The 18,035-nt window shown below is 43.1% G+C and overlaps 1 protein-coding gene across 4 annotated transcripts in view; it reads right to left on the bottom strand.

The window, feature by feature from the left end:
- CDC42BPB (CDC42 binding protein kinase beta) overlaps window positions 1-18,035 on the bottom strand; it is a 127,395-nt gene that overhangs the window by 87,119 nt on the left and 22,241 nt on the right. For all 4 annotated transcript variants that reach the window (XR_003999904.1, XM_030558692.1, XM_030558694.1 and 1 more), the window contains exon 2: window positions 5,134-5,225. Coding sequence is in view for 3 of the 4 variants with exons in the window: in XM_030558692.1 (XP_030414552.1) it covers window positions 5,134-5,225 (92 nt within the window). In the remaining variant the exon portion in view is untranslated. The remainder of the gene's footprint in view (window positions 1-5,133; window positions 5,226-18,035) is intronic.

The raw sequence follows: 18,035 nt of genomic DNA, 5'->3' as shown, positions 1-18,035 counted from the left end.
GCTCCTCAGCAACTCACTGACAGCCAATCTGCCAGTCCCTGGAAAACTCGGGCACCTCTCTTGGGTCAAGCTTCCTTCTATAGCAAGGTCTCCTTTATCATGGGGATAGCCTTTACGCTCCTGAAGGAAAGCCCCAACTCCAAGTATTGAGGCTGTGCCACAACTCCCCCATCGCAGGACATTTTTGGGCAGTTTAAGACCGGGAACCTGATTTCCAGGTATTTCTGGTGGCCAATCTTATGAAAAGACATCAAAGACTACATTAGGATGTGTGATCTCTGTGCCCATGCTAAAAGACCATACAAGACCAGTGGGTTTTCTCCATTCTCTTCCCACACCTACGTGTTGTTTGGCACTCAGTGGTCCTGACAGTTGTGAACTTCCTGACAAAATTGACCCATTTGAACCTTGGAGTAGAGTTCCATCAGCCTGTGAAACAGCAGAGCAATTCCTGGAACATGCCCACATGCTTAAACACATTTTTAATCAGGATGCCCAATTTGTTTCCTTGTTCTGACAGGTCTTCCTCCACCTTCTTGGCATCAAGACCCTCATTTCAACTGCCTACCACCCTCAGACTTATTCTGAACTGAAGTGTCAACCAGACAGTGGAACAGTATCGCTGATGTTTTTTGAATTTTCAACAACATGACTGGGTTCCCCTATTGCCAGGCCAAATTCACTTACAATATTGCAACCCACATCTCCATCCAGCAAAGCCCATTCTTTGTAAACTTTGATTTTCAACGCTGGTTTCACCCTGAACTATGAGAAGGTTCTCCTGTTCCAGTAGACACACACTGGGTATTCCATCTCCAACAAATTCATCAGGAGCTCATGGAATATTTAGTGGCTGCCAAGAAGTCTCATAACAGCTATTCTGATAAACATCAGCAAGTAGCCCCGGACTTAAATATAGGTGATTAGATGGGGCTTCCTGCCCAAAACTTGGTCAACCCATCCCTCTGCCAACCTCGACCCCTCTCAGATGACCCAGAAAATAAATCCATTGAGTTCAAACTCCAGCTCCCAAAGTTCCTCAAGAGCTACTCAGTCTTTCGCATCATCTTTCCCAAACCACTCCTCAACAACCCCTTCCTCAGAGAGATGGATCCACTGCCACGACCCATAATGGCCTTGGGGCAGGAATAATGTGAGGTCCAGCAAATCCTTGATTCCCAACAGGTCAGAGGTAAGATCCAGTACTTAGTGGACTGCAAGGCATACAGGCCACAGGAGCAATCCTGGAAGACCACAGAAAACATCCACGTCCACATAATGTTACAGGAATTTCACCAAGAGTACCATGACAAACCAGGGCCAAGGGCTCCTAAAAGTAGCCCTAGGGGAGAGGGCACTATCAGGAGAACAGCTAGCTCCCAGCACGGTTGCTAGGCAACCCAGCAAGTTCAGTTGGGCCCAGTGAGCCTGTTCCAAATAGCCATGCTTCCTGATAGAGCCTGCAGCCTGCTACTTGAGCTTGCAGTGGCAGCTGCACAGCTTCTGCTCAAAGCTTACCACCCCCACAGCTGAGCTTGTCCTGCTCAGGCTTCCAGCCATAGTTCCTGTCCTGTTCCAGCCATGCCTCCTGTCTGCTTCAGTCCAGTCTTTGCCCCCCAGTTCTGCCCCTGATCTTGAATCCAGTTCAGACCTTTGGCTTGGCTTCTCAACCCCGACTTCGGCTTCAACCTCAGCATGATAACTAACTCCTGCATCTACACTTGCCATTTCTCTAAACTGCCACTGCAACAACCACAGAAAGTCCAGCTGCACCTATTAAGTAGGCTGCCCACACCCTGGTAGCTTACGCTTGGGTTCCTAAATTGGGCACTTTTGAAACTTTTACCCTCTGTTATTATGAGAGTGATTCTTTTTCCTTTAAAATCAATGGCAAAATTCCTACTGACTGCAGTAGTGCAGGATCAGACTATTTCTTCATTGCTAAAAATATCACAAAACAAAGTTTAGTTGTACATCCACCTCAGTACTAATATGTGACCTGCATTAACTTTAAGGAGAGTCACAAGTACAGCCAGAGAAGAAAAGTTCCTAAAAAGATACACAAACACACTACTGAAAAGAAAGTCAGATATGAAGCATGCACAGGACTGGATTAAGGCTATTTGGAGCCACGGACACACCCCTCACAGGACTGCCACATATGCCCTCCTGGAGATGGTAGTGGCCATCCACACAAGAGCCATCTAAGGGGTTAGTGTCAGTCCCTTCATGCAGGCTGGGACCACACTCCTCAGACTACTTGAAATAGGAAACAGTGCTCCAGAGAGGTCTGTCCCACAGAAGCCTCAGCCCCATGCATCCCTCTGTGCAGAGTGGTCTGCCTACCACCCACCACCCCAGCAAAGCCAGAATAATAATAGCAAAGAGTCCTGTGGCACCTTATAGACTAACAGAAGTTTTGGAGTATGAGCTTTTCACCCACAAAAGCTCATACTCTAAAACTTCTGTTAGTCTATAAGGTGCCATAGGACTCTTTGCTGCTTTTACAGATCCAGACTAACACGGCTACCACTCTGATACTTGAGAATAATAATAGTGATGATAGTGACAGGCCTCCCACTAACCCATACACATTCCTCTGTTGGGTGGTCTTGGCAGCTCCCCCCAAGAACAGCAGGTAGGAATGGGGCAGTTAGCACCTCTTACAATTACTGTTTCAGAGTATGTGCAAACTCAGGAAGTCATCATCACTGCATCAGTTACACATTTTAAAAAAGGTTTTCTTCACAACCAGAGCAAGAAACTTTTTTAAATGCAATTGCAGGATTTAAGAACAAGGGACCTAAACTTGTACCCACAGTGCACATATACATTCAGTTTGGCCCTGAATGGACAGTAACTGTTTGTTTAGCTTATACAGAAAAGAGAATAGATGGCCACTGGGGATTACTGAAAACTTGTTTCTTATTTCTAAAAATACTCAACTTCCTATCAGCTTTAACCGTCTTCTCACTTTCCCGTCTCTCATGTGTTACATGAATTTTCAACCTGGGTCCCATGAACAGGTGTCAGTAAATGGCAACCACCCTGGCCATTTCTGTATTACTAGAAAGGTCTAATTGACAGGAAGATCTTGACTACATGGGAAGAAGAGGAAGGAAAAGAACATCAGTACAATACAAGTTGAGAATCATTGATTACATCAGCTTGTTGTATTGTGCCTTAAATTAGGCTCCAAATCTGTATCTGTGCAGGCAAACCCATGTGGAGTCTAATTTAGCCTGAATATACAAGCAGGGGCCACGGCTGCCTTTGTTTGCATAATGTCTAGCAAAATGCCTGACTGGGACCTCCAGGCATTATCGTAATAGAAATAATATTAAGACAAACTGTATAAAATCAGCAACTTTGAAGCAAATGCTCAAATGTTCCTGTGTAAAACTATAGCAACTGATGGTTTTCAGAAGGGTTTTGAAATTTTTTTAAAAATGGATATATCCGCATTTGATATTCAGAGTGGAATTTCAATTTTTTTTTATTTTAAGTCCAGTTTGTTTAGCTATTTGGGTTTTTTAATGTAAACATCTTTTCCCTCATGATTAGTGTAATGTCCAGTAACTGCTGACAAAAATATAGATCTGAGCATGGTTTTAATTAGATTCTTCTTACACTCTTACACGCCTTATATATCATTTTATGGTATCAATCTAGGATTTTCTTATTTTAACGCTAATTAGTTATTTACATTGATGTCAGAAGAATTAACCTTGTGTATTCCCTGGATTCCAATCAACTCGTTTCTAACAAAGTTCCCATAATATGTATATAGTTTATAGGAGCAATAATATTCATTTGCCGTAATTCAGTAAAAATTAAGATTTCCATTATGTTGCTTTACACAGGACTTGGGTACTGTGGCATCTGATCTATATTAGCAAACAAGAGAGTCTATTTACTCTTGCATGGAGCTCCAACTTCTGTCTTCGACTACATTCCTGTTTTATGATGGTCATTATAATACCTAGCACTCACTTAATAGTACACAGGGCTGAAGGATCCATTCACCAGTGACAAGCATGAAGTATTCCATAGAAACTGGAGGTAGCTTAAGCCTTCAATTTTGCACACACAAAAATGCAACTTTTCATTTAAAAAAGTTTCGGTGATTGTAAAGGCAACCTTCCAAATACAAGAATATAAACCCACTGCAGTATTGTCTTCCTGAGTTTTTAGATAGATACCTAACTCCACTGCCTCTGTGGCCTCTCAGAGCTCTGACAAGCAGCTAAATGAAACTAATATTGTCACTACTGCTACTCAGGAACTTGTGGGCAGAAACATGAAAAACTATACAGATGCATACAGTCTAGTTTCACATTCTTAATGTTTAGGAAAGCTCTAAGTGAAGCTTGGAAAAGAGGAGACTAAGGGAGGATATGATAGAGGTATATAAAATCATGAGTGATGTTGAGAAAGTGGATAAGGAAAAGTTATTTACTTATTCCCATAATACGAGAACTAGGGATCACCAAATGAAATTAATAGGCAGCACGTTTAAAACAAATAAAAGGAAGTTCTTCTTCACCCAGTGCACAGTCAACTTGTTGAACTCCTTACTTGAGGAGGTTGTGAAAGCTAGGACTACAACAGTATTTAAAAGAGAACTGGATAAATTCATGGTGGTTAAGTCCGTAAATGGCTATTAGCCAGGATGGGTAAAGAATGGTGTCCCTAGCCTCTGTTTGTCAGAGGATGGAGATGGGTGGCAGGAGAGAGATCACTTGATCATTACCTCTTAGGTTCACTCCCTCTGGGGCACCTGGCATTGGACACTGTCGGTAGATAGATACTGGGCGAGGTGGACCTTTGGTCTGACCCGGTACGGCCGTTCTTATGCTCTTAAGTGACAGCATAGGCAGATATTGGAAACTACATTAATGGTACTAAAAACCCAAAATATGAGGCTGGAAAAACAACAGAGTAGCAAAAAAGCTCTGTCCTATCCTTCCTCACAGGAGACTTTATAAAGGGAAAAGAAAGCTCCTTTGCCCTTGCCTGAGCTAAATGGGGATAGAGATTCAAAGGTATCAAAACACACACATTAAACAATATATTTTACCAATAACTAACATTGTTCCAAGTATCTAACAATGAATTGCAAAGACTTCTTACCTCGCCAAATGCACCTCTTCCAATTACTTTTATAATTTCAAAGTCATCGCGATGAAGTTGCATTTCCTTCACCAATTGTGTAAATGGTTTTGCTGTTAAAAAAGTAAAAATTGAAATTAACACATAGAAGTATAGTTTTTCTTAATATCCAAGCTAGACCTCTTCCACTGCAACTTGAGACCATTGCTCCTTGTTCTGTCATCTAGCATCACTGGGAACAGATGAGCTACATCCCCCCTCACTCTTCTCTTCTGCAGACTTAGGGCTTGTTTACAATTACCAGGGGATTGAAGCATGGCAATTAATGCATCGGTGGCCAATTTAGTGAAGACCTGCTAAATCGACCCTAGATCGCTCTCCCATCGACTCCTGTACTCCACCTGAACGAGAAGCACTAGGGGAGTCAATGGGAGAGCGTCTCCCATTGACATCGCATAGTGTGGACCACATGGTAAATAGATCTAAGTGCGTCAACTTCAGCTACATTATTCATGTAGCTGAAGTTGCATAACTTAGATCGATCTTCACCCATAGTGTAGACAAGGCCTAAGCAAGCCCAGTTCCCTCAGCCTCTCCTCATACGTCATGTGCCCCAGCCCCCTAATCTTTTCTGTTGCCCTCTGTTGGACTCTCCAATTTGTACACATCATTTCTGTAGTGGGGGGCCCCAAAATTGGACAATGCTCCAGATGTGGCCTCACCAGTGTTGAATAGAGGGGAATAATCACTTCCCTGGATCTGCTGGCAATGCTCCTGCTAATACAGCCCAATATGCCGTTAGCCTTCTTGCCAACAAGGGCATACTGTTGACTCATATCCAGCTTCTCATCCACTGTAACCCGTAGGTCCTTTTCTGCAGAACTGCTGCCTAGCCACTCAGTCCCTAGTCTGTAGCGGTGCATGGGATTCTTCCGTCTTAAGTGCAGGACTCTGCACTTATCCTTGCTGAATCCTTTTGGCCAAATCCTCCAGTTTGTCTAGGTCATTCTGGACCCTATCCCTACCCTCCAGCGTATCTACCTCTTCCCCCAGCTTAGTGTCATCCGCAAACTTGCTGAGGGTGCAAACCATCCCATCATCCAGATCATTAATGACTATGTTGAACAAAACTGGCCCCAGGACCAAACCCTGGGGCACTCCACTTGATACTGGCTGCCCACTAGACATCAAGCCATTGATCACTACCCACTGAGCTCGAAGATCTAGCCAGCTTTCTATCCACCTTATAGTCCATTCAGTCAATCCATACTTTTTTAATATGCTGGCATGAATACTGTCAGAAACCATATCAAAAACTTTGCTAAAGTCAAGGTATATCATGTCCACTGCTTTCCCCATATCCATAGAACCAGTTATCTCATCGTAGAAGGCAATCAGGTTAGTCAGGCACGACCTGCCCTTGGTGAATCCATGTTGACTGTTCCTGATCACCTTCCTCTCCTCCAAGTGCTTCAAATGGATTCCTTGAGGACCTGCTTCATGATTTTTCCAGGGACTGAGGTGAAGTTGACTAATCTGTAGTTCCCCAGATTTCCTTTTTTTTTTTTTTTTTTTTTTTTTTTAAATGGGCACTATATTTGCCTTCTTCCAATCATCCGGGACCTGCCCTGATCATCACGGGTTTTCAAAGATAATGGTTAATGGCTCTGAAATCACATCAGCCAACTCCTTCAGCACCCTCAGATGCATTAGATCTGGACCCATGAACTTGTGCATGTCCAGCTTTTCTAAAACAGTCCTTAGCCTTAACCAGTTCTTTCATCACTGAAGGCTGCTCACCCGCTCTGCATACTGTGCTGCCCAGTGCAGCAGTCTGGGAGCTGACCTTGTCTATGAAGACTGAGGCAAAAAAAGGATTGAGTACTTCAGCTTTTTCCACATCTGTCCTAGGTTGCCTCCCCCATTCAGTAAGGGTCCCACACTTTCCCCGACCTCGTTCTTGTTGCTAACATACTTTGCTCTATTACAACCATTTAATCAGATATTTCTTGTTTGTGCAAAAAGGAAATGTAGCTTGAATAAATGAAATGCACTTTCAGATGCTGTTAACATGGGGGTGTGGTTTAAATTATTCAGAATCAGTAAATTCCTAAGCAGATTAAAAGTAGCAACTTTTGAGAACTGATTCAGCAATGTACACCACACAAATATTAGCAGCAAACTAAAAGGTAATTTTTTCCATCTTTGGGCCTTTCGTTGATATATGGTAGGGGCAGGGAGAGGAGTGTTTCTGAAGGGGAAGGATGAAGAGGATAAGGAAACTTTTTTTTTTTTTTTAAACTTTAACTGCCGTAACTTTTCTTCATTCTTGCCCTCACTGCACTCTTTCAAAAAGAAAGAACAACATTCCTGTGATATTGCTACTAATACAGTACTCAGACAGGTTTAACAAGTTACTGTATGTATACATGTATCCAGCTATTGAAAAATGTATCCACCATCTGGGAGCCTGAGACCAGCTTACTATTCAGGGTGCAAAATACCTGCTCCCCTTCATTCCCTCTTGCCAATCTACTCCTCCTGCATTTTAAAGAAATAAACCTGTACTGTATTTAATTGTATAATGCCAATTAGGCCTCCAATATATTTTACAAAGTGTAACTTTCTTTTCTCTCTCTCCTGACTTCACTCTACTTTTGTTTTTCTTCTTTCCAATCACAGAATGTGGTATATCTTTTTCTGTGATTTTATCTTGTGTTCTCTCTCTTCCTCTACTCCATATATCACTTTCTTTCCCTATACTGTGTCCTCTGCTGCCCACTCCCATATCCCCCCCTTATTTTCTGACTGTCCAATCTCCCCCTCAGCCCACCTCTCATATACACAAACACCCTATTCTGCTTTTCTGATTGACCCAACAATGTTTTTCATACACCATGCCCTGTCCTCCATCCACTCAATCAAATACTGTATAAGTCTTGAAAAACTGCATCAGACAGCTAGAGCCAAAGCACTAATCTAATGCACTAGATAGCAAATCATGTAAGGAAAATTAATTGTTAGGGGACAAACAAATCACATGGGAGACGGAAACACGTAACAATGTGGGAAAATAGCAGATGCGTCAGATTTTTTACTTGGGGTTGGCTCATGGAGTTTCACAGATAAAGTGCACTGCATAAGAAGCCTTTCATCACTTTCACTTTATTCAATGGCAGCGGTGTTCAATGGAGAAATGTGTAAATTGTAAAAAGATTTATCTTCTTCTGTCTCAGACCCCAAGTTTTTATATTTAAGTTTGTTTTGGAAAAAGGAACAATTATGATGGGACCAGAAACAAGATGTAGAGAGATCTGTGACTATAGGAAGCAATAATATGGCATTCCTGGCTGCACTAAACTACAGCTACGTATATACTACGAGGCTTTTAGTGACACAGCTGTTTAGCTGCTGCTTATAGGCAGGAGACAGCTCTCCTGCTTACAAAACACTTCCACGCCCCCCGAGCAGCAGCGCTTTGTAAGCGCTGTTCACACAAAGCTGTTCATCGGTAAAACTTTTGTGGTTCGGTAAAAGTTTTGCCAAATAAGTGTCAGTGTAGACAAACCCTAGGAAAACCTAAAGGGCATAAAAGACCCTTCTCATGAGTTTGATGCAACCTCATAATGCTTAATCAATATGGACACTTCACACACACGCACCCTTCAATTTATGAGCATATAACTTAACACAAGAAGAAAGACTGAACAAGAATGTCTGCATTAATTATAATTAAGTGCTAGACAGAGAAAATTTTGACACCTACTAGCTTGAGGTAACTATAGAAGGAAGAAACTTCCACCCCAACTCTGATCAGATTCTAGACATCAGCTTTCTCCAACATGGCTGCTGAAGAATGGTGGCAGGCTGTTCTGTTTTTCATATCTGCTTTTGGCTAGTCAATATCCAGTGCCTTTGGAACTCACCATCAATTGCTATTGAATGGGGAAGCCCCCTAGCTCTCCAGTCTCTACACCTCATAAAATAAAGAGCCTCCCCCTTCTCCTCAATCCTTGCCTGTCTGCTTGTAAAAAAAAGGCCTTTCTCCACACTTCCTTTCTATACTATCCATATTTTGGGGAGAAAAGATGTAGGGGAGGGAGGAGGGTTGGGGATAGGAAAAATGTGTTCTCCATGAGAGTTCTACCTACTTGTGCTGCTGACAGTTTTTCCAAACAGCACAAGTATGAAGTTTAGAAGGATTCTCAGTTGTCTTCCCATAAGACACCAAGCAGCAATTATAGGGCCAGGAAAGATTTCCAAGCATATAGTGGGGAGCGCTTTCCAAAGGTACAGTGACAGTATGATCAGCTATAAGAGTTTTATGTCCACCTGTTCTATTCTGCACAGCATTTGTGAAGGCAAGGTGCTTAACAGACTGAACTGAGGTGGCCTGTGAGCCTTGCTGCAAACCACACAACCACAGAGTGATGCTGTGATTGCTGGGGATGCCGCCTGCACCAAGTGTGCGAGCCAAATCAAAGATGCTTTGTATTCAGATTTCACAAACACAGAGTGGAATGGACGTTGACTGAAGCCTGAAAGAGGCACAGTGAAATATTAGCATTTGATGCTTATTGTTTCTTTAGCTGCTAGTGCTGGTAGTTGGAGGCGGCAAAATGGATCTGCCCTCCTGTAACAGTGTTTACATTTATCATGGCTTTATATTTGTGATTTTTGGTGCAGACATTATGAGCAAAACTAGTGTCTTTTCTATTGGCTTTTTATTATTTTTTTAAAATATACAGAGAGAAAATACATTAACCATTTGCTACCCAACTTTAGTGATACTTGAAACATGGCTATAATATGGTTAAAATATAAATCTATTTGTATAAACTATTACACAATGTACAAAAACAAAATTTATCAAAATCTAACTAATTCAAGTAAAATTTAAAAATAAAGAATAGATGCAAAATTCAGGAGAGGTGCAGAGACAGGGAGGGAAGGAAGTGATCAGAGAGGAGGGAGAGACAAGTAGGAGTCTCCTGGATTTAATAAGATCATTCAGATGCTTCAAGAAAAGCATGCCATACCTGAGAATCTCTCTTTGGTATTTCTGTTACAGTATACATTTGTTCCATGGCCGCCAAGCTTAGGAGGTGTATAGTGCTAAATTGGTCGGTCGTTTTTTGGATGTCTATTTTTATAGTACTAGTCTTTTAGCAATTAGTGCTCTGGTAAGACAAAGTTTTTCAAATTTATTCAGCTTCCAATTAACATCTATGGGGTTTAAAATTACATGCTTAGTTTGTATCACAATTTTATTTGATAGGAAAATATTAACTGCAATTAAGTTCTACCCAAAACACACTGTTATAGGAACATTCCCAGAGCATATGAGTTAAGCTGGCGCTGTGACTCAGCAGGTGCTAGCATTTATCTGATTTAGTGGCACCTGTTTTGAATAGTCAGAGAGGGGTCCAATGATTTTCTGCTGGATTAATCTTAAATGGAGGCCCAAGGAACAGGACAGATCTTGAGGGTAAACCCAAGCATGCCTGATGATCTGTAAACATGCAGAAAAATGATAAAAAACAACTTTATTTAAACACTCCAAACATACAGGCCTGCTAAAATAGGTAATGATGCAAAACCCCACATAAAAATAAGACATGAGTTTCTGAACCACAGGGACAGGAAGCAACTGGCCTAGGATTTCTTTGTCTGACTATTCGACAGGGGTAGAGTGTGTCACGGCAATATATAAGAGGAAGCAGGTGAATATCAGGCAGTCCATTATGGGCTACTACTATGCTGAGGAGCTGGTAACTGATGAACAAGTAGAGGGGCTTATGAATAGGACAATACAAGTTGCCTTTGGCCCTGCATGTACCTCCTCAGAAGTTTACAGTGAACTTTTGTTCTTGCTGCTGTATTCGGCTACCATGATGGATATAGTCTACCATTGCTTGAGTCTTCTTCATTAAGTCGACATTCAAAAAAAGTTCAGCTTATTCTTCACAAAGTAACTCTGTTAGCATCCCTTTGCAGGGCCCTCTGAAGGCAGACACGCAAATCTTCTCTTTTTCTTCCAGTTTCAGGCTGGTTAAGCATTCTGTGTTCCAGCAACCCTGCTCCGTGATACTGCAGTATTTCCTAGTCATAACCCTCTTTGCAGAAGCAGTCACTGAAATGTAAAATAAGGAGGGGTTAATAGGTTTATTCATTGTACAGGCATCCATATCACAGAATATGGTAAAAGTTATTTAATTCTGAATTTTGGTGGCTGATTAGACATTCTGTCCTTAGATGTGAAGTAGTAAGGATATAAATCTAAATGTCTTCCAAGTTTTAAATTGATTTTTGGTGAAAGTAGTTCAGAGGGGGAATAGGAGCAACATAAATTCAGTACAAAGGATCTAACAGGTGAAAGATTTATGCCAAAGGTTCCAATCAAGGGAAAGGAAGGACCTAATTAAGTGAGCAGGGGCAAGGATAATAAGTCTGCAGTTGAGTGACTTTCACAGATGGTAACAGCGAACACTTAAGGACTGGAAAAGTATAGGGATGTCTACACAGGGATGAAAGCCTCTTGGCACAGCCACAGCTGGCTTGGGTCAGCTCACTCTGGCTCATGGAGCTAAAAATTGCTCTGTAGACATGCAGGCGTGGGCTGGAACCTGAACTCTGGGATCCTCCACCCTCACAAGGTACCACAAAATGTCTACACGGTAATTTTTCAACCTCAAAGCCCTAAGCCCCATGAGCCGAGTTAGCTGAACTGGGCCAGCCACAGGTTTCACAGATAAAGTGCACTGCATAAGAAGCCTTTCATCACTTTCACTTTATTCAATGGCAGCGGTGTTCAATGGAGAAATGAAATGGGGGGGAGGAGGGAGTGGGGAAGTTAGAATTACCTAATAAATTTGATTGCCAGCTAGAGCATTGGCTTTACCAAAGATATGAGAGAACCACGGAAAAAAAAGTTATAGCTCAACTAGTATGTTCTCTGCTAGACTGATGACACTGTCTTACTGGCTGGCAGTGAGGTTGTACAAAACCATTATTCCACCCTGCTCTGCCTGTGGTTGATGCTGAGCAGTGTGCTATCAAAAAATGCTCATGCCGGTGTTTCAAGCAGGAATGACGTAATCACAACTAGATAAGAGCAGACAGCTAAACAGATGCACTAGTCTCTGGTACAAGCCGACAGCTTCTGTGTAGTATACATGCCTGGGGGAGGGGAGACATGGCATCTAATACATATTTTATTGCAATTAAATAACCTTGTTTTGACTTTTTCTATACTTAATCATAAATAAGTACTGCCTGAAATTTGGGGGAATAACAGAGAGGGGAAGAAGGGCAAATGAGAATGCTGCCAAACCTGAAGTGTCAGTGTCAAAGAGAAAAAAAAAAAGTTGCCACATACACTGTTGCAGTGCCATGAATTTGGAGGGGGAGGATGCTTATGTCCTCTTATGAAGACGCATCCCACAGTAACGGTGACATTCATTAGGACCTCCAGCACAAGAGCATGAAAGAGCATCAGTAATAATGAGAATAGATAATATACCTTGTGTAGGAGTCCTCATCTTCTCCTGAACTTGCTCATCAGTAATATCTAGAGTCCAAGATCCTGTGAGGAGGTCTCGTGATTCTGGAAGAGTCAAAAGGCATCTCCAGGTCCTGGTTCACCTCTGGCTTTCATATGGTTCTGAAAAGCAGCATTCTCCTCCCTCCAGCTTCGTTCCTCAACAACCCGGTGCCAGATGCTTCCTAGAAGCTGTGACCCTAAGAACGCCTCAACGCCAGCTGGCAAAGGGTATATTGTTCTGTAACAGCAACTTTTGGCAGGCCTGACAAACTCATTACATCCAGCATACCACTTTTATAATATTGATCCATAAAGAAAATAACATAAGGTCTCTAATAAAAGCTTATGTAATACTGATCCTCAATCATTGCATGCTTTATGTATGGATAATATTTAAGGAATTGTGTATATGCACTGAAAGTACATTTTAAAGTCAGTCCCCAACCAAAAAGAGAAAAAACAGGTTTATTCCAGATAGGAGTTAGAATGTATCTTGGTTCACATGTAAAGTAAGCACAGTAAATCAACACAATGGGAGCCCAATTCACATATTTAGTCAACAAGAGGATGGGATGACATCAAAGATTAAACCACAAGGGGTTGTCCTGTCTCTGGGGGGAGGGGAAGAAGAGCTTTGAAGAATATAAAGAGATTACAAAGCGATGTTTTGTTAACCATTCACTGAGAAAACCTCTGATGGAGGGGCATGCTTCATGAACACTTGGATCCCACTTTATCTGAAACCAGCTAGTTCTGCAAAAGACTGATCCTTTGGGGGAGAAATCAACTTTATTATATAAGAAGGATAGCCATTGATAAGTACAGATCCAGATTCGCATTTTATGATTATGTTTATATGTAATCATTTGTTTTCATTACTATCCTGACTCTGTATCTCTTCAATCTTAAACTTTAACAAACTTATGATTGCTCTCACTATTAATATATCTCAGTGCTGTGATGTTATATAGAAAACAACTTCCAGCTGAACCAAACAAACTTGTGTGTACGTCCTCCCCTTGCGTGAGGCTCCTGTGATTAAGGGCTGGACATGACAGGTGGAATTCTTCTGTGGGACTTGGGATGCCCCTACTGGTAAACTGCAAGGCAAAGTGAGGGCTGATAGAGCCCCAAGATCATTTGGGTGGCCAACAGATCAGTTAAACACCAGCAAGTCTTCTCTCATTGGAGGCAAGGGTAACAACTGACTCACAGTCCTGGGTATGCTAAGAAAGCATCACAGAAGGATCTTCACTGATAAAAGTGTAATAATGCAGTCCCATCCCAGCATAAAGGGGCAGATTTTCCTCCCTGTCACAAAGCAAACGATGGCATGCAATGAGTTATTATATTTCATCTTCAGTCCTTTTACTTTCTTCTAGCATTTTTTCCCTGATAGAGTAATTCCCAGCTGACAACAGCATTTGCAAATCAAGTCACAGACCAGGATGTTCTGGAATACAGATATGAACCAGGACTAAGTCTCAGTCATCCCAGATATGGGCAAATAGCTTAACGTCTGACTGTAACCAACTTATGCCACATTTGAAAAAGTGACAGCTTCTTGTGAAGTTTCTCTGTGATTAGAAGCAGCCTGCAACACAATCCAAGATGACATACCATTATTTGTACAAGATTTCTGGACAACTTGGCCCTGTGTCAGAAGTACAGACAAATTCAACCCAAAAGGTCACCTACACCAGTGGTTCTCAAACTAGGACTGCCGCTCGTTCAGGGAAAGCTCCTGGCAGGCCAGGCCGGTTTGTTTACCTGCTGCACTCTGCAGGTTCAGCTGATCACGGCTCCCATTGGCCGCAGTTCGTCGCTCCAAGCCAAGGGGGGCTGCAGAAAGGGTGGCCAGTAGGCCCTTCGGCCCACACCACTTCCTGCAGCCCCCACTGGCCAGGAGCGGCAAACCGCAACCAGTGGGAACCGCGATTGGCTGAACCTGCAGACGCAGCAGGTAACCAAACTGGCCTGGCCTGCCAGGGGCTTTCCCTGAACAAGTGGTGGCCTTAGTTTGAGAAGCGCTGACCTACCCAGTGACAAAACGCACTGTGGGACAGTAGTAAGTTCAGAAGATGTCAATTAAAGTGCAACAATCTTTCAAAGACTGCTCCATGCTAATGGATGAGTCTGTAGAGTTCCAGGTAGCAGAATATCAATGATTCAACCCCTTTCATTCTTTTAAAAGGAAACTGCCATTAGGATTAAAAATCCACCCACTTCACAATTACATGATAATGTTCTAAAAAAGCAAGGTGAATTATAGCTTTCTGTTGAGTAGTGTTATTATGTATGTTTAAAAAAAAATTTGGAGTTTTCATTCTTTCAGGTGGACTCAAAATTGTGTGCTTTTCTAAATCTGGCCATTTCTGACTCAGGACAAATTTAAATTTAAATGTCCTCTTTAAAAATTACTGAACTAATTTTGAGTTTCAGTTGATTTGTAGGTCTTACTGCAAGCTAAAATTTTTGCCTACACTGACCTTATGCTGTAACTCAGAGGTGGGTAAACTAGGGCCTGCAGGCCACATGCAGCCCCCGCAGGACTGTTCTGCCTGGCCCCTGAGCTCCTGGCCTGGGAGGCTCCCCCCCGGCCTTCTCTTCCCCGCAGCTTCAGCTCACTGCACCATAGGCGCAATGCTCTGGGTGGCAGGGCCGCAAGCTTCTGGGGTTGCACAGCTGCAGAGCCCGGCCTGACTCGATGCTCTGTGCTATGCAAGGTGGGCTGGCTCCAGCCAGGTGGCGCAGCTGCTTGTCCTGGTACAGTCACACCACCAGCCACCGGTGCTCCAAGCAGCGCGGTAAGGGGGCTGGGAGTCGGGAAGGGGGTTGGATAGAGGGCAAGGGAGTTAGGGGGTGGTCAGGGGTGTGAGTACGGGTGGGGGTAGTCAGAGGATGGGGAACAGGGGGGTTGAATGGGGACAGAGGGGTTTCCAGGGGCAGTCAGGGAGAAGGGGTGTTTGGATAGGGTAGGGGTGCCGGGGGGGGCAGTCGGGGAGGAGAGAAGGGATTGGATGGGGTGGCAGGAAGGTCAGTCAAGGAGGAGAGAAGGGATTGGATGGGGTGGCAGGGAGGTCAGTCAAGGAGGAGAGAAGGGATTGGATGGGGTGGCAGGGAGGTCAGTCAGGAAGGAGGGGGGGTTGGATGGGGCGGTGGGGGGCAGTTAGGGGACAGAGAGCAGAGGGGTGGATGGGGCAGAGTCCCAGGGGGGCCATCAAGGGACAAGAAGCAAGGCGGGGTTGGATAGGGGGCAGGGGCCAGGCCACGTCTGGCTGTTTGGGGAGGCACAGCCTCCCCTAACCAGCCATCCATATAATTTCTGAAACCCAATGCGGCCCTCAGGCCAAAAAGTTTGAGTTATAGCAAGGGCGAGCAATGTACAACATTTCATTTTGTATTCTATAATAAACTGAAATTTATATTTAAGCAACTACATTTCCAGTATACCTTCAAAGGGACAGAGTTTGTGCTTGATTTCTAAACCTTAAAACCACAACATAACCTATTAAAAACAAAGTAATCACTTGTCTGCATCACAGCATCACTCACAACGAGTAAGACTATGTCTAAACTGAACTTTTGTCAGTAAAACTTTTGTCGATCAGGGATGTCCGGACCGATAAATGTTTTGCCAATGAAAAGCACCGGTGTGGACAGCTCTTTGTCAGTAGGAGACGGCCTCCAACCAACAAAGCTACCATCACTTGTTGAGGTGGTTTTATTTTGCCAGCAGGAGAGCTACACGGAAGATCTTACAGTGGCACAGCTGTGAAGCTTAAGGTATGCAGCAATGACATAGCCTTTAGTTTTTCCAGATATAGCTCAAACTCAGCCACTGTTCCACAAATCAAGACAAACAACAACAAGCAAAGGGCAGTGGTGATGAATGAAATATGCAATATATACTTTCAAAAATCTTACCACCAACCATTTCTCTACATATCCATTATTAAATTGAAAATAACCAGTGCTATTATACAGAATAAGCATCTAGATAAGTTTCTCTTTTCTGGTGATTCTAATTCAGCTTTTGAACTCTTTGTTGAAGCAGAACAGAGGTGCACGTGATTTGAGAGAGATCTGGTTTACCAGGTGTCAAATATTTCTTTGGCATCTCTGCCAAGATCTAAAGTAAACTGTAAGTTGTGTTCACTGCACCAAGCCAGGGGCATTTAAAATATTATACATATATTATACTTCCATCTGAAGAGGGTCAGAGAGCAATGCCCACATTAAGTACAGATGTGGCACATTTTTCTGTTCATTCCACTTCCCCTTGAAGGCATTAAAACACACCCAGTTTCAGAATTTCCTTACAGCTGGAGCTCTAATTAAAAAGGTCAGTAAAAGTAAAACCTCTGCCTCAGGCAAAAGTCCATGAAGGCATGTGACAAGCTACTACTGCAGACAGTACCTAGACTATTTGCAGTAGCTCAAGTTGTTCAGAGGCCCATAATACAGAACTTTAACTTTATGGAGAATGTTAGCAAAATCCACTGCAGAACTTCTCAAAATTCACAGATTTCAGGGAGAAGAAATATATAATAGATTAGTTTAGTTTATTTCTACACTTCATCTTATTCTTCCATTCATCACGTCATGTCAATATAAAACGAAGTTATTCAAAACTGTAAAATGAACTTTTGCTGCTCAACCAGTTGCTACAGAAAACCCACCGAGTCACACTACTAGAGCCGAACACTATTGCTGATAACTATAAAGAAGTCACTCTACAAATGTCAATATTTGACTAATCAAAACATTAATAGCTGATCTGGTTGCATTACTACACAGAAACCTAGGTTCTGTTCCTTGGACCAGCCTCCCACTGGGTCTGTCTGGAAGCACTGCAGGGAAAGAAGGGTTATCAGGTTGTGCACAGCACCGAGGCTCAGTGAGGTCACTAGGGAACCAAGCTGCTGCAAAGTGTTACTCCTGAGGGAATTCTGTGCCAAAAACAATTATGCACACAATATTTTAAATTTCTGCAAGTTTTATTTGTCAATAAATAAATACTGCTCCAGCATGGGAGTGGGGAGCACAGGCCACTGGCTACACTGAGGTGGGAGATCACCCTGAAGCCCCCACCTCTCTCAGTACAGTGAGGCTGCACCCGACTGACACAGTGCAAGGGCCAGGCCTCCCCCAGAAACACTACAGGGCCCTGCCCCTCTGTGTCAGGCACCCCAAGTGTAGATGGACAGGCTCAGCCCAGCATGATCCCCAAGTGTGGAGGGACTTGGTGTGGGATGAGAGGTTTCTGTGTGGGCAGTTTGGGTGCGGGTGGCTCAGTGGGAGATTGGAATGCACAGGGACTCATTGGGTGGTCCGAGTGCAGGGGCAATAGGACCTTGCAGGTTATTCAGGTGAAGGT

Source organism: Gopherus evgoodei, chromosome 4 (assembly GCF_007399415.2).
Source record: "Gopherus evgoodei ecotype Sinaloan lineage chromosome 4, rGopEvg1_v1.p, whole genome shotgun sequence".
NCBI lineage: Eukaryota > Metazoa > Chordata > Testudines > Testudinidae > Gopherus > Gopherus evgoodei.
Note: the sequence above shows the minus strand (reverse complement) of the source record. Positions and strands in the feature narration are given on the sequence as shown.